Here is a 15,735-nt window from a genome sequence, read left to right as displayed (position 1 = left end):
AAAGATGAACACAGACTGGAGCTGCTCTGGTGAGTGAGCTACGTGTTGAATGTAAGACAGCAGGTACAACTGCGTTTGTGATAAACAGCACAATCCTTTATGCTGTGGTTGCAAAAACATCCATTGTTTTCACTGGTAAATTCTGCCGTCAGTTATAGTATTTACTGGATGTAAAGGCCCAGATACACCAAACCGACATCATAGAACTAGGGGTGTCAATATCTGTCCGTTACATCATTTCATATCACCTGTGTTTCTCCCAAAACACAGGTGATATGAAAGTGACAGGTGATTTTTTTTTTTTTTCATATAAATGATGTTTGATGGGTAGCTTAATTTAGGATTTATGTAGGGTAGGCAAATATAAGCATTATGCTTCAGCCTATACCTTTTCAGTCATTACCATCATATATTAATTAACATTTTTTGTGTGTTACCTAGAATGTTTATATTTATGATTATTATTGTTGTTGTTGTTGTGAAAATCTGTGTATGTTCCTATGTTGTATGTGATGATGATGACTGAATAAAACAAACATACAGAAAAAAAAAAAAAAAAGTTGCACCCGAACACACCGCAAAGACTACAGATAATGGCCAAATAGTATGTACGTCCTGCAACTGCGTGAGTGTAAATAAATCTACACGGTGGTTTGTTTACTTTCCTCACTTCCGTTTCTTTTCTTGTGCACTGAACTGAACTGCCAGTCAGTGTAATTTCACTCACTGCCAGGCTCTGCCATCTACGATGCCAACAAGAGCCAATTAGGGCCAACAATACAGGACACACATGCTCACTAACAGTGACCAACGGCCAACCTTCAGCTTGGTGTAACAGGGCCTTAACTTGAGTTATATAGGTACAAGAACTGCTGGGAGTGAAAAAGCACCTGAACACAGGGAGCGATGGGATCCAAGACCAAATGTGTTAATAAAATGCATGGTGAGGTTACAGATATTTCATACACCAAGCGTAAATAACGCGGACCTGCCAATCAGCATCTAACCTGTGGTGGACCTGTTCATATGAGTGAGCTGTCACTCTGGTTCTCACTATTAGTGATGACTTCTGGTCTCTATTAACAGAGACTTAAGGGGCCTTAGGGGTCAAATGGCCACACAAATGCACTTGTCTTTTTATTTTTTTAATTTCACGGAAATTGGACCAAATTGAATTTGTTTGTTGGACAAGTGGTCATTTTTTTAATACTGATCAAAGCCTCGCTGCTTGAATTAAATGTGATTTAGAGTGTTTTTGGGACTGCAGAGTTTGTATTACTGATGTGGCTCAATGTCAGCCACAACAGTCTCCTCAACAGTTTATCAAAAGACTGTTGTATTTTTGATTGAAGTAGCCCTGCCACAATATGAGGTGTATGAGGACAGGACAGAGTGCAGATAAGGGAGTCCTTAAATTGGTGGGGGAGGCATATACAAGATCACTCTGAGGGAAGAGAGTGAGTGGGGGTGGGGCATGATGAAATGGACAGAGAAAAAGACAGGAAGGGGGTGGGGTGTTAAAGGTGTAAGAGAGAGAGGAGAGAGCAAGGACCTCAAGCTATTGATGGGGAAAGAGGGGAGGGGTGGAATGAGCAAGCGTGTAGGAGCGGGCGGGAGGGAGGGGTGTGTGGGCTGAGGCTCCGCTGAATGAGGAAGCAGCAGAGCCATTTTTACTGTTGAGTAACTGCATGCTGGTCTGCCTGTGCTAGAGAGAGGGTGAGAGAGCGAGCCAAAGGAAATAAGTGCTCCTCCTGGATCTTATCGGAGCCCTCTCTCCCCTCTCTCGCCTTCCCCTCTCCGTCGTGCTTTCGGCTTGTGTCAGTTTAAGTTGGGGAGGCCCTGGAGAGGACACAATGGAGCGAAGAGCCTGTGGCAACTGGGCCGTTGTACTGCTGAGAGGGGGATGGGGTAGAGAGAGGACCGGTTCACACAGCTAACAGCCTGCCGGCTGTAGGCTTCCACAGCCTTTCCTTCCCCGGCTGGACCCACTGTTTCCAGGCTGGGGCCTTTTTTGTGGAGCAGCCACCCTCAAACTCCGCTTGGAAGACACTAAGGATTACTCACCGTGTTCTGTTGGATTACATACTGGTGCCTGAAGAACAAATTTCTTCTGTGTTTTGGATGAGAGAAAAAGAGAAAACAAACTTCTGTGTAATTCGTCTTGCCCTTTTTCGGTTTTTGGTTTCTGTTTCTGTTTAGTGGAATTCATAAATGGATTACAAGATGCATGCCAAGTCAAACGATTTGCTGGATTTCCAAAAACTGGACGCCCTTCTGGAAAAAATTGCACATTCAGTCTCTGTGAAAAGGTAATGTTATCTGGTGAGGTAGACTCTCCTACAAAGTTTTCAGACATTTACCAGAGTCACTGAATTTTTTTACGAACATACAAAATATTAACAATTGTAATATATTGTTTAAAAACTGAGAAAAGGGTTAAATCAAAGACAGGCTTGTATGATGGTTCTTGGGACTATCATGTGGTTAGCAGTATGCGATCTCAAGTTTTATATGGCCCAGAACAACAGTCCAGTTTATGTTTGCTGTATTGAGAATAGTATTGTTATCCAGATTTCAGTCAGAAGCAACGAACCTACCTCCTGGGGAGAGAGGGGGGTGTGGGGGAAGGGGGAGTTCAGAGAAAGAAGGGGGTTGTGTGTGTGGCAGTTGTAGAAATGTCTCCTGATTCCGGGTAGAGTTTGGCTTGCTCATCCTAGCCAGCTGGAAGTTAAACCTGAATGGACTGGCATGATTCTTCCCTTTTCCTGTTTATGATGTGCCTGACTCATGCTTAGTCTACTTGAGTCACTACGTGCGCTCTTGCACTGACTCATGAAGTAAGCCTGTAATCAATACTAGGGAAACCTGTTTAAGTTTCTGACTTTACGATAAATGGTTGGAATCAATGAATCTTTTTAAATTTTGTTGTTTGTGGTTTTAAGCTGTAGTTGGTGTCTTCTATAGAAATGTTTTGTCACAATTGCTGATACTGTCACTACATCCACACAGTGGTAAATGAGAAAGATAATCTGTGAAAAAAACCACATTGCTCTGCCTACTCTATTGCCTCGTAGCATTTTTAATGGCTTTACCACATGTGTTCAGTAACAACCAATCAGTCTCTAATGCAGCTGTTAATCATGTCAGTCACTTCATGAACTGCAGTCAAACTGTCAAACACAGCACTGATCACACATGAATGCAGACTGTTACTGTATCACCTTTTTCTTGCCTCAAATGTTTTCAGAAACATAATTAAGAGTACTTTTAAGCTGTAAAACGAGGAAGTATGTGACCCCGTCGTTTTTTTTACTGGCCAAAAAAATAAGTTGCCTTTTTGTGTCACATATACAAATGTTTAAGTACATTTCACCGAGACAATAAGGTATTATGTTGAATACAAACTTAAAGATGTGGTCAGAGCAAAATTTAAAAAAAAAAAAAAAAAAAAAAAAAATCATCGGAACAGCCTCAGTATGTGAATACATTCCATCTGGTAAGCAGTGATGCAATGTATATGTCTAGGGCTTTCATTATGAAAGGTAAGTACAGAAGAAATGAAGCCCTAATGCGCTGTCATTGACGATGTGGGAGGCAATAGTTTGCAGTCCTGGTTCAGACTACAGAGCCTCCATGTTATTATTTTATTACCATCATAAGTATGGGAGCAACTCATAACCCTCAGCTACCCATTAGCCTAACAGCAGCTAGCAGCAGAACGGCGGCAAGTGATATTTTAGCATATCAGCTGATATCCCGCTGCAAACAGTGCTGCAAAACTTACAGCGCTTGAGACGGTCAGCTTGTGGCACTGTTAAAACACACATAAACACTTTTGTAGTGTATGTGTGTATGTGAAACTCCGACACTGACAGTAGCGGAGCAGTGTGCCCCTAAATGACACTAAAATGTGATAGAGACTATTTTGGTCCAAACATTTACCCACCAGTGTGGTGGGTAACCCTTGGAGATTTACTTGCCACTTGCATTTGGTGCTTGGCGGATGTTAATTTCGGACCCTGCTAAACAGTTCACTAAAATATGTTTCTGAAAACATTTGAAGTGAATATATTTATTATTATAGATGATCTGCACTGTCTGGTTTGACAGTCTGACCACAGTTCACAAGCAGCGATTGACATGATTGACAGTTGTGTTTAGAGTGTTTTAAGTTCTGACTGGTTGTTTTGAGCCATTGTTGAGTCTTGCAAAAGCCATTAGGGGGAGAAGGAGGAGGAGGAGGAGGTGAAACCTGATTTTTTTCTTTTTCTTACAGACTATTTGTCTCATGTGCTCCTGTGTGGATGTTGTGACTGTCTCACAAATTATGACAAAGATCTATCTTTATAAAAGTTACCAACTGCATCTTTAAATACCCACAAGACAGCTGTAAACAACGCTGCCCAGATTTCTCTGCGCGCTGTAACTGGTAGACCCGAGTTGCACTTCTCTTGTGTTTGTCTATAAACACACTCAAGTCGCACAGGTCATGGTTACTATTGAATTGGTAAGCATCCAAAAGTAGGATCTGGAACCATCGAGAATAAAAATACAGTACACTGGCCAAGAAAGGGAGTGTTGCTATAGAAACCTTGGCAACATTAGTTTTTCTTGAAGCCAAGTTTCAGAGGTACTCAAACAGGGTAGCAACAGAGCAGTCGCACTCAATACAAGGTGAATAGAGGTAGAATAATTAATGTGCCTTGGAATATTATTAGTGTATAATTCCTTCGGCAGTACCCACACACCCCACACTGTACAATTATGAGAAATGTGGGGAGTTTTGGATTGAATTATAATTGCTGATAGTACTTAATGTTAAAATGCTTAATTGATTTTGAATGGAGTAAGCAAGAAATTGCAGTGGGACATGCTCAATTAGGTTTGCTTAACCTTTTCTTAACAGATAATTAGACACATTAATGATGAATTACTTGTTTGACTAATGCTGTCTCTTAATTTGGTTATAAAACACATCAAATAATACATTTAAAGTCGCTGCTCCTGCTCAGCCTGTCAATGTTCACAAAACCGAAGGACAAAATTGGATGAAATACTGAAAACTCTTGGAAGCACACCAGCGTTATTGGAGAGCATAACATGCCTTGACACACTGAGTTTACAGTCGGCCTTAAGATTCCGTTGGGTTGTAGTTGAGGGTCTGTGGCTGACCATTGCCCATCATTTTTGGCTTCCCTGATGCAGTTGATACATTAATGGCTGAATAAGCAACAGAGGCTGAGTCTGTGATAGACAGCGCTCTGACTGACTGTAGAGCCTGGCAATGATTTTACTCATTTGGTTAGTTTCTCATTATTTTATTCACCTGCACCTTTTGTTTTCTTTATACGCATGTTGGAAGACTACAGGCTGACAATGCCACTGCAAAGCAAAATGCTGTTTTCCATTGTACTTGGAACTCAGAAAAAAATAACCCCAGACATGGAAAATTGCAATGCAACAGTCATTCAAGTCAGAAACTATGGCAAGATTCATCTAAACACATCTGACACAGTAATGTGGTGACACACAGTGAACCAGCACAATTACCTGTATCTTTTTTTTTTTTTTTTTTACTTTATGTAGCTTTTTAATGTAGTGTTTGTGTTGTGGAATGTGCTGTAACATTGAAAATAGGTGCTGCTGCTTTGTGCTGTTGGTTGCATTCAGCAGCTGTTAACACAGTTTCAGCTGTTTCTTATTTAAATGCAAAGATGAGCGAGACAGTTGACTTGTTTTATACACTGTTTCTCTTTGCTAATGGTGCTGTGGTAATCGATGTAGGTCCTCTGTAGATGCTTGTGAAGCTCAGAAACTTGCCGTACAAACATCAGTTTGCTGCGGGTGTCCATGTTTTCCTGAGCAGATGCATTTAGATCAGAAGTCGGGAGTACTGAGTTGGAATTATCAACTCCAGAGTTGAAATGGATTCCAGGGAAACACCACCTTTTACCTTGGCAGTCCTGTTATATGGAAACCGTGTGCCCTCATTGTAGGTTCTGATCACACTCAGGGTATGAAATTAACAAAATATTTTGGCCCCCACGGTCTAAAAAAATGGGGGCATTTTCAAAATGTTTGGGGGCCATCAAAAATTGTAATTATGTTCTAACAATAAGCACATGGAAAGCAAAACCAACTAATATAGTGTCTTCACTCTTCAGTAGAAACCACTATAAATGAAATAAATAATGGGTAACAAAGTTATGGTTGCAAAATGTCACTCAGATTTCCTATAATTCAACCAGTTTAAATGTGATGATTTAACCATTAATCTACTGATAGCAGTACTAATGTTTCACCACTACAGTTACTTTTACTGTTAAAAAGGCCAAATTACTATAAATTCCTTAGATGCAATCCTGGAAGTAAGTTAATTTAAAATGTAACATTCATTCTACCTTAATTTTTCATTAATTTGTCATTGTGTAGACACAGATCACTCAAGAAATGGTTAATTTATACTACAGCAAAGCCCCCTCCCCTTCTCTGTCAGATTACTCTCACGTAATCAGTGCAATCTTGTTGATTATGTCTGGAAAATGAGTTGTAGACGTGACGGTAAATTAATTTAATGAAAATAAAATTATACTTTAATGTCAGATTGTAATACTGTTAAAAATATAAATACATATAGTTGTTTCGAAAACTTGGGGGCAATTTTGGCCCCCGGGACATGGCTTTTGGGGGCATTCTTGGATAAATTGCGGGCCAAATGGCCCGTGGCCCTTGCTAATTTCTAACACTGATCACACTTTTGTATGGTCTGCTATGTGCTTAAACACTCAGATAATTGATGTCCCAGTGATGCACAACAAATATTGCACCAACTCTGCACAATGTCGGTTTATATTTCCTCAACTGCTCAAATTCCAAATGGTGATCAGTTGTCACTTAACCGTACAGACCGCCTCCATCTTTGTCCTTAGAGGTCCTTATCCATTCACCTCATTGGTGTACTTTAGGACAAGAAGAATAAGAACATCAGTGGAATCAATAAATTGGTGTGTAATGGCAGATAAGGTAGCATTAGAGTGGACTTGTTCCCAGTAGAAGGTTTGATGGTGGTTTTATGAAAGCGTGAATAAGCAGGGAGTGGTGTTCTTGGCCTTGTCACTGGTACCATTAATTATTTATTCCTTTGCTTTCAGGCAAAACACAGGCCATCATTCTGACACTTAGTGAGGGCCTCGAGTGGAATCTGCAGGCCTATATTTTTGCCTGAAATTGCCCCCCACCCCCCACTCCCATACATGAATGATTAATAGTTTACTTTCATGGGGGATGCAGACATCTTGCTATTATGTTTTTCTCCCCTTCCAAGTAGGACAGGCACAGTGAAGCTGCATGCAGCACCAGATTTCCTGGTGTGAGATGTGCATCCCCCACCCCAGTAACCAGAGCCACTTCCTCCCCAGAAAACATTCCACAGCAGTCTGCAGTGATGTATGTCCAGGTCAAAGGTCAACTGTTATTCCAGAGCTGGGAGCAATGTAGGACATGCAGCAACAGGAAGTGGACCTCTTGATTGACCTCTTTTGGGGGCTTCTGCAGACTTGATTAGTCTCACATGCCAACATTGCTCTTTCATCAGGACAGAAAGCCCATAAGAGTGGTTTACTAATCTCTTGTATAGGCTGGTTGAATATCATTCAAAACTTTGTTAAAGTAACTTTTGACATAAAAATCAGATATTACTCAAGGTTAATTGAAAGCAAAATGATGTTCATGATGTTTACAAACCTGCAATACATGTTTCAGAGTATTCTAATGTTGATGGAATTGGGGATCTAAACATATATGTGGTGACTTTAAATCAGTGTTTGTCAGATTGGAGGAATGTCATACTTAAAAGAACCCCACTAGTTGTTGTGTCTGAACTTTAAGAACTAGGAACAATCATAGCTCTTAAAATGCTGTTTTGAGGGGGTTTTTTTAGCTTCCTTTTCAGAGTAGTTACTCTCCCAGCAGAAGAGGAACCATGACTGACATAATTGTACAGTGACTGCTCTCGATATAAGTGGATGGTGATTGGTCATACACAGCCAGTGCAGCAGCAGCTGCCTGTTAGCTGTGGAAACATCAGATGACACAAAACAAAAACAACAGCTCGAAATGAAAAAGAATAGGAGAAAACAGACAAATGGGCCGACAGTGAAGTCGAAAGTGATAGTGCTATATCAACCACTGGCCAGCTTACAGTAAACCACAGTGTTCATACTGACAGTGCAATTGCAAACATTAAAAAGCCCCTTAAGGTATAAAGTTCTCCGGGAAGCTCCCCAGTGGACAGTTCCTCTCATGGAGTGCTCAGAACCGGTTGGTCTGAAAACCTCTGTTTTTTAACTTGAATGTGATGAGTGCTTTTGAAATATTGACTTTGAAGAATGTTCCTGACTTCACTGCAAAGTTCATGAACCCAAAAGTGTTGACTCCTGAGGCTGCGCTTTCTGGATAGCTTTAATGTATTGAGGTTTGAAGTTCACAGGTTAAATTAACATAAATTGACCAAAAGGTGTCATTCCTGGTTTTTGTCTAGCATTTACAGAAAATTGCTGACATTTTATGGATTGGACAATTATTTAATAGAAAATACTCATTAATTGTTAATGAAAATAATCAGCCCTAGTGTTAATTATAGCCCAGCATATGTCATTTTTGTTGCAATAACAGACTATCATCAGAGAAAAGAAAAAGAAAAATCAAAAATTTAACTTCACTTCAGTTGGTAATAACTGAATGAGGGTCACGTACTAAAATGTAAAGGGAACTAGAAAAAACAGACTCAGCAGGTTCCTTTTTCCAATATTATTTCAACATCCGTCCAAAGAGAAGCCATTACTTCAACCTTGTTCACATAGGTGCAAAAGACCTTAACATCACAAACCAAACCACCGCATTGTAATAATTTAGCATAATCCCTAATGTTTCTTGAAACAAAATGTACCAAAGTTTTTAGCTCTTAAGATTATCGCAAAAGAAAAGGCCTGTTGCTCCCGGGGACTGTTTGGGTGCCTAAATGACATGCCTGCAGGAGACTGTCCTTACATAACACTGGAACATGATGCACGTACAGGTTGTTAGGCTATGCAAGGGGTTGACCTGACAAACTGCAATAACTAGATCTGACAGAAGAGAATAGAATAAGTTATTAACTTAATGTATAGGTGAAAAGTTTTTTTGGCTCCAGCAATTGTGTGAAAGGCTCTAAATGGCATTCATGCCTGCTGTAGCCTGTCCTTACATGACATTGCAATATGATGCACTTACAGTTTGTGAGGCTACGCAAGAGGCTGTGCCTTGGCAAAATTCAATAACTAGATCTGACAGGAGAAAATAGAATAGGGTGTGTACATCATGCGGAGGTGACTCAATTTATAATCACTACCAAAACAGTGTAATCTACAGTCATACTGCCTGCTGCCTCTTACTCTGTCTACAGTGTTTCCTGTGTATGTATTTAGCTGCGCCGCTGCTCAATGTTTAGTACTGCCACTATGTGAAAGTCCCCCCTACACCTTTATCATGCTATTTCTTCTTTAGCAGCCAGAGTCAGGGACAAGCAAGGATTATAACTTGAACACTGCCATAAGGGTGCTCCGATTAATCAGCCACTGATCATTATTGGCCGATATCCATTCTAAGTAGTTTCAAAGACGATCAGATGCAAAAACATGCAAGAAAATTTCTCTACATGCTGCTAAAGTAGTTGCACTGGTTTGGTGGTTTTGACAAGTGTTACATTGACGGTTTACTTCTAACCTGACGTCCAGCTCACCTGCCTGTCTCGAGTGCAAACACACTGTCCTTCTATTTACTCGCCACACACACACACTACACTGAACTCCTCTGTAGAGGCTGCAATATATTCTGTTGTTTTCTAATAGTTTACATTTTAGAGTATGGGAAGCGTTTTATTATATTTGACATCTACAACTTTACGAGCTGTTCTCACATCAGTGAAGATGTTAAATAGCGCCCAGTGGGGCAAAATAAAACTCATGCACATCTGCACTGCTGCTGGAAGAAATCCAAGGGGAAACACCAGTCTGTGATCGTCTGTTTTGGGTTTCAATGAGGTTTAACTCCGTACATGACTGTGTTTTCATTAGGATTTAGACAGTAATCGACGTAGCTTAACATTAATGAAAACCTTTTGCATGTCATTATAATGGTTTCTGAGGAGCAAAGAGAGAATGAAAGGGATTTCTTGAAAGCATGCCTCTCAAAGTGTGTATTTTTCAAGCGAACCTGCCATCATTAAGAGTTTATCATCGTAGTAACACATGCTCTTGATGAATTTAGTATGTTAGGCGATGGACCTTTTTCACAGTAGACATTTTGACTTGTATTAGTAGGAAAAGCACAGGTGAAATTGATAACATTGGCGATGGCTCAGTTCCATTAAGTGTCTTAGTAAGCTAATTAAGTGAACCAGCATGCACAGTACTTATCCACAATGGCTTATCCTAAGTGGAATGCAGCTATCATTAATGTTATTGAATATGCTTGTGCTTTTCCCACTATGATGTGTCTAGATATTGGCTTAAACCCGTCTCCCTTGTCATCACAGGCAATGTGGGATTGTCTTGCACCTCATAATTTTTCACAAATAGATTATCTGTGCATGAAAGACAGATACAGACAAACATCAGATAAGGAAGTCTGACAAATTGGAAAGCCAAGGTGTTATTTGGGAGTATTGTCTCTGTAGATGTATACCTGCTCTACAGATGTCTGAATCCTACAGGAGGCATCGTTCATGCTCCCTCATTTATTGCATCTGTCTCTGTGTTCCCAGAAGAGTGTTTACACTTGTCATCATTGCCGTGCTGTAATGTCAGTGACTGTCGCTCTGAGTGCTTGTTGCTGATTTTAATAAGCTGTTGAGGACCATCTGGTGGTATTTGTGCATGTATATGATGAGACTTTGCTCTGTGTAGCACTGGAGGCCAGCTGGACCAGGCTTATATTGTGGCTACTTTTTTTTTTGACTTTGTCCTTGTGGAAGACGTCTATAGTGCCGGCTGTTAATGTCATACATGTGTCTGTCTGTCTGCCTGGTGCCCCCAGCCATCTGTACTGCTCCTGCCTGTGTTTCTGGTAAATGCTGTTACACTTCATACAGGCTGCTTCTTCTGTGTCCCCAGGAGGCATTGATTCAGAGTAGCACAACACATTTCCATGGAAGTCATTCACTTACAGCATCCTTCTAGACTTTGTCAACAACTAAAGCAGTCTACTGGCTGCAGTGTTTAAACAGAACAAGGAATTTGCGTTTAATTACCACCTTGACCCCCAGCAGTATCTGTCATATTTCAATCTTAACAAAAGGCTCTTTGTAGTTGACACATGTATTTCGGACTGCAGCAGACACACTGATACAATGGTAGTCCACACAAAGTAATCAGAAAAATAGAAACTCTGATATGCTGTAATACAGTACGCTGTCGCTGCAATATACTGCAATACATTGTAAATAATTTAGTAACACATTTGAGGCTGTTGGCTACTTGGTGTTGGATGAAACTGCATTATATTGAGATGGGTTTGCAACACTTCATTTCCAGTTACGCATATAAAAGACCAAAATATTAGAAAGACTACAAAATAATTCTGAATTTCTAAAAAATGACGATCACAGGGGGTATTTATTACAGGATTGTTGTATTGGTTTGCATTCAAATGTACTGGGGTCCTTCAGTGTATGGGTTTTATAAGCAATTTTGCTTTTAAGGGGTGGTATGGTAACAAATACAACAAATGAATCTGTGTTGCCTTAGTCTCTATATACAGACTCTACATTCAGTGAATGTAGAGTCTGTAGGCAAACCCCGGAGATCTTGTCTCTGGAAGAAGAGCGGAAGAGCCCTGGTTCCCTGTGCTAGGCTGTTTGTAGTCCATGTGATATTGATCAATCATGTTTGAGCCGGCTGCAGTTGTTGCCAAGTTAAAAGCTCCATGCTGTGAACTAACGAGGCGGAACATAATTGGCGTCACTGTAAACTCTGAATCCATCGCAATGGTTCAGCATATTTACTTATATATAAACAGAAGTCGGAAACGGAAATTCGCCTCCTCAAACCGGAATGCCAAAAAATCAGGGGTCTGCCCCCAGGGGCTGTATCGCCGTCTGCCGGAAGTCAGACGCCGAATACAGCTGATGGGTTCCGAGAATGGTGTTGCCTTAATGTCATAGAAAATGCTAGATAATGTGTTTCCCCACTGACCCTTTTATTTTCCTTTTTATGTGGGGAAAAAAAGGAGTATTTAGTGTTAAAAATGATAGAATTACAAACACTTTTGTAAACACTTGTCACGTTGGCACTGACAGCAGCATTTCTTCCTAATAACTCACCTAAATGTTGTCATTCTAGTTTGGTGGGGTCAGCTGTTTCTGTGTTGCATAAGACTAGAATAACAGTTCCTTAATGTTGACCCTGGACAGTTTGTTTGTCCTGTGTGTCCCATTGAAAACACTGCACGTAAACACTTTTTTTTTTTTTTTTTTTGGAGGGGAGGGCCTTAACTGCTCTTACTACTACCTTGTCCTGCTCTTACCTCAGGTTGCATTTTGTAGCTCTCCTCGGGATTCTCTGAACTACATACATTGCTGTAGTCTGTTTTCTCTTTCTCTCCCTCTCTAGTAGTCATCTCTTTGAGCTGCATCACTTTCTGTACATTTTACAAATCAAGCAGCTCATTTGATCGTTGTTTTTTGCGAACCAGTTGTCTTTGGACTGCTGCTTCGCCTTAGTAACATTAGCTTTACCTGTCAGAGTAGCCTGTTGATTAACATTGTTGACTTTGATATCACTGGTACTGCCATTTATGTTGGTCCTTTCGGGTTCTGCCAGTGTGCCATCATGCATACTTTCAACTTCACATCCTTGAAACCTGTCTGTATATGGGAGTGAGAGCTGCTGCTACAGCAGTCGGGGCTTGTAGGGAGAAAGAGAGAGTGCCAGGTGTGTTGTCCAGGGTGGAAGTTGGTCTGTCTGATACAGCCTTTAGGCTATAGACTTTATATAAAGATATATCTCCACTTGTGCCGCTGCACATAAGTGAAGTTAAAATATCTTAGATATGGCCACTGCCATCTTGCTCTTGCAGTTTCCTGCCCATACACGCATCCGATCAAACGGCACTGAATGCGGGTCCACTGATTGGCTCACACTGTTCCCAGTCATGTTGTAAACTCCCTAGAAAAATGAAAAATATTATGTATAAAGTGCCACCAGATCGCAGGAGCTACGTTTGAAGTACTGCATGAAAGTAGTATGAAGATAATTTCACAGGACACAAAAAATAGAGGGGATGAGAAATGTGTGTGCCTAATGTTGTCTCTTTCAAATAAAGCTGGTACCCTCTGCAGTTGTGCAAGTAAAGTCCCAGCTGCTATTTGTGAATTTTATTCCTTTTATCCGTCTCCATCATGAAGAATTACGTTCTTTGCTAGCTTGATGCTAATGGCAGTACCTTGTTGCTGAAGTGCTTCTGCTATTTCACGCCAGCATTTTTCTTTTTTCACTCTGTTGTGGTAGTCCCAAGGGGAAATATCAGAAAGGCTGCTGTGTCAGGCTACAATCAGGCTGATATCATGTAGTCTGAACCCAGCATAAGGCTGATTAGTATAAAATATTGCTAAATTATTGTTCAGTATCCTTTTAAATCCAATTCAGCACAGCTTTGAAATATTCAAGTGTATTTTCAGCAATGTTACCCAGCTTTAAAGTTTTGCTGTATTGAGCTGGAAATAAGCCCAACATGCACATTCGTGCCTCTAGCCAAGACAAATTCAGAGCTTGTTTATTTTGGTCTTATTTGTGAGGTCTTTTTCCTTCCAGCCACAAAAGTACCATCTGTGTTAAACTGGTAGTGTTTCTTTTCATGTGTTGTCATTCAACATATTGGTCAGTTAGTCAGATTCTCCACTGTGTTCAAGTGCCTCGGGCCAAGGCAGCGATCATGTGGTGCGCAAACTGCTTCCCTCTTCTCAGAAAGTGACTCATCAAGAATGAGATTACTCACAGATCTATACTGTGGTGTGTGTTTATCTTTCAGGCCCCGTTGTGGGGGTGGATTTCAGTGTGCAAGACCCGGAGACTAACTTGTTTCTGATAAAAGCCTGAATTCACAACCTTATGATCAGTGGTTTTTTTTTCTAAAGTCTGTTTTTGGTATTTCCAGCTTATTATATGGCCTTGTTGTTTTAACAGCTTTTGTGTGTATCTTGAATGTGATGTCCCTGACTGCCTGGGAGAGGACATAATGTAGGACTGAGCTCTGCAGAGTGGAACACACAGTTCCCCAGCTGCCAGATGACGCTGACTCCCCCTCACCCTCCACCCCTATCCGCCCACATCCCTAAACACTCCCAGGTCCTTCCAGAGTGGGAAGACAAAGATCTACTAAAAGCACACCAACACATGCCAGAGCCAAAGCTAAACCTCTGAGCTCTTCTGAATACAGTGCACTCATATTTTTCAATTAACATTCGTAGTAGGATGATATTAACTTTTATATCTTCCGCCATAATTACATGCATGCAGTTCTAACCTTTTGTAAGCGTTCTGTGTGTGTATATAGATTTTTTTTGCAAAGTAGAAATGAGTTTCTCTTTTTAGCACATTGAAGCACACACAGTTCCCCTGCTGCCAGCTCAGTTGAAATGTACATCAGTAAGTTGTAAAGCTGTCATGGTTCATGTATTTTTTCCACTCGCCACAGGGTGGGGTTCACGATCTGGTGCACACAGCCGCACGCAGAATATGGAGTATGTATGTTGAGGCATGTAATATAGAACCAAAGTTCACAAGCACTGCCTGGAAATTCCTAGCTGTACGCCATTAGCAACATATGCTGAGGTTAGCACAACAAGCTGGTTGACGTGTGAGTTAGTGACACAGTGGCGATCGCGAATGAAACGCCGCAGCTGGAAGACCTGCTAGTGGGTTCCGGGTCAGCTACAACAACAGAGAGAGAATTGTGTAGAGGACAAGGACAGTGTGTCAGCATTTCTCCACCGTTATCGTGTCTGTGGATGGAGGCACATCCCAACACGCTAACGCACATTTCATGGCATCACCCAGATGTGTCGAATACTGGGATGATAAATGTTTGGGTGCTATGAATGTTCTGTCGGCAGCTGTTCTCAAATACTACTGGGCCAATCAGCCTAGTATTTTGTGTGCAGATTTATGACTATACTAAATACCTCTTACAGTTGCAGTGATTCACAGTTGTTGAAAAACCTTTTTTATTGACTCTTTCATACCGTCACTGACAGCTGACCCCTCTGAACCAGCCGGTAGGGGCTGCAGTTCCAGAAGCCGGCTCAGCTAACAACAACAAGTCTTACTCAGTCTGTTGCAGGCCACATTTTGCCCTTTGTAGTGGCTCAAAAATTGACATCCATAAAAAAGTTAGGTCTCATTTCAAACCACAGCATCACAGATTAAATCCAGACTCAATATGTTATGATCCACCAAAGTCAGGCACCATACAAAATTAATAACTCTGCTGTTTGTGTTATTTTTCACTGCCATTTTAGCTGTAAGGAAGCCGGAAGGGACAGCTGCATTCGGTCTGGCATGGTTGAGACCTGGTTTTGTTCTGTCTAGGGCTGCCACTAACGATTATTTTCATTGTCGACTTTTCGATTATTTCTTCAATTAGTCGACTAATCATTTCATCGAAAAATGTGTTAAAATGTTGAAAAATGTCGGTCTGTCT

The 15,735-nt window shown here is 40.9% G+C and overlaps 1 protein-coding gene across 4 annotated transcripts in view; it reads left to right on the top strand.

The window, feature by feature from the left end:
- The window catches only part of brd4 (bromodomain containing 4), a 46,651-nt gene that overhangs the window by 8,708 nt on the left and 22,208 nt on the right, over positions 1-15,735 (top strand). For 3 of the 4 annotated variants that reach the window (XM_033644872.2, XM_033644873.2, XM_033644871.2), the window contains exon 1: positions 1,671-2,309. The exons of the other annotated variant lie outside the window; for it this stretch is intronic. In XM_033644872.2, coding sequence (XP_033500763.2) covers positions 2,212-2,309 — 98 coding nt within the window. In that variant the 5' untranslated portion in view covers positions 1,671-2,211. Of the gene's footprint in view, positions 1-1,670; positions 2,310-15,735 lie in introns of those variants that run through there. 4 annotated transcript variants of the gene reach the window in all.

The sequence above is a fragment of the Epinephelus lanceolatus genome, chromosome 18, assembly GCF_041903045.1.
Source record: "Epinephelus lanceolatus isolate andai-2023 chromosome 18, ASM4190304v1, whole genome shotgun sequence".
Taxonomy (NCBI): Eukaryota; Metazoa; Chordata; class Actinopteri; order Perciformes; family Serranidae; genus Epinephelus; species Epinephelus lanceolatus.
This window is presented reverse-complemented; position numbering and strand designations above follow the sequence as displayed.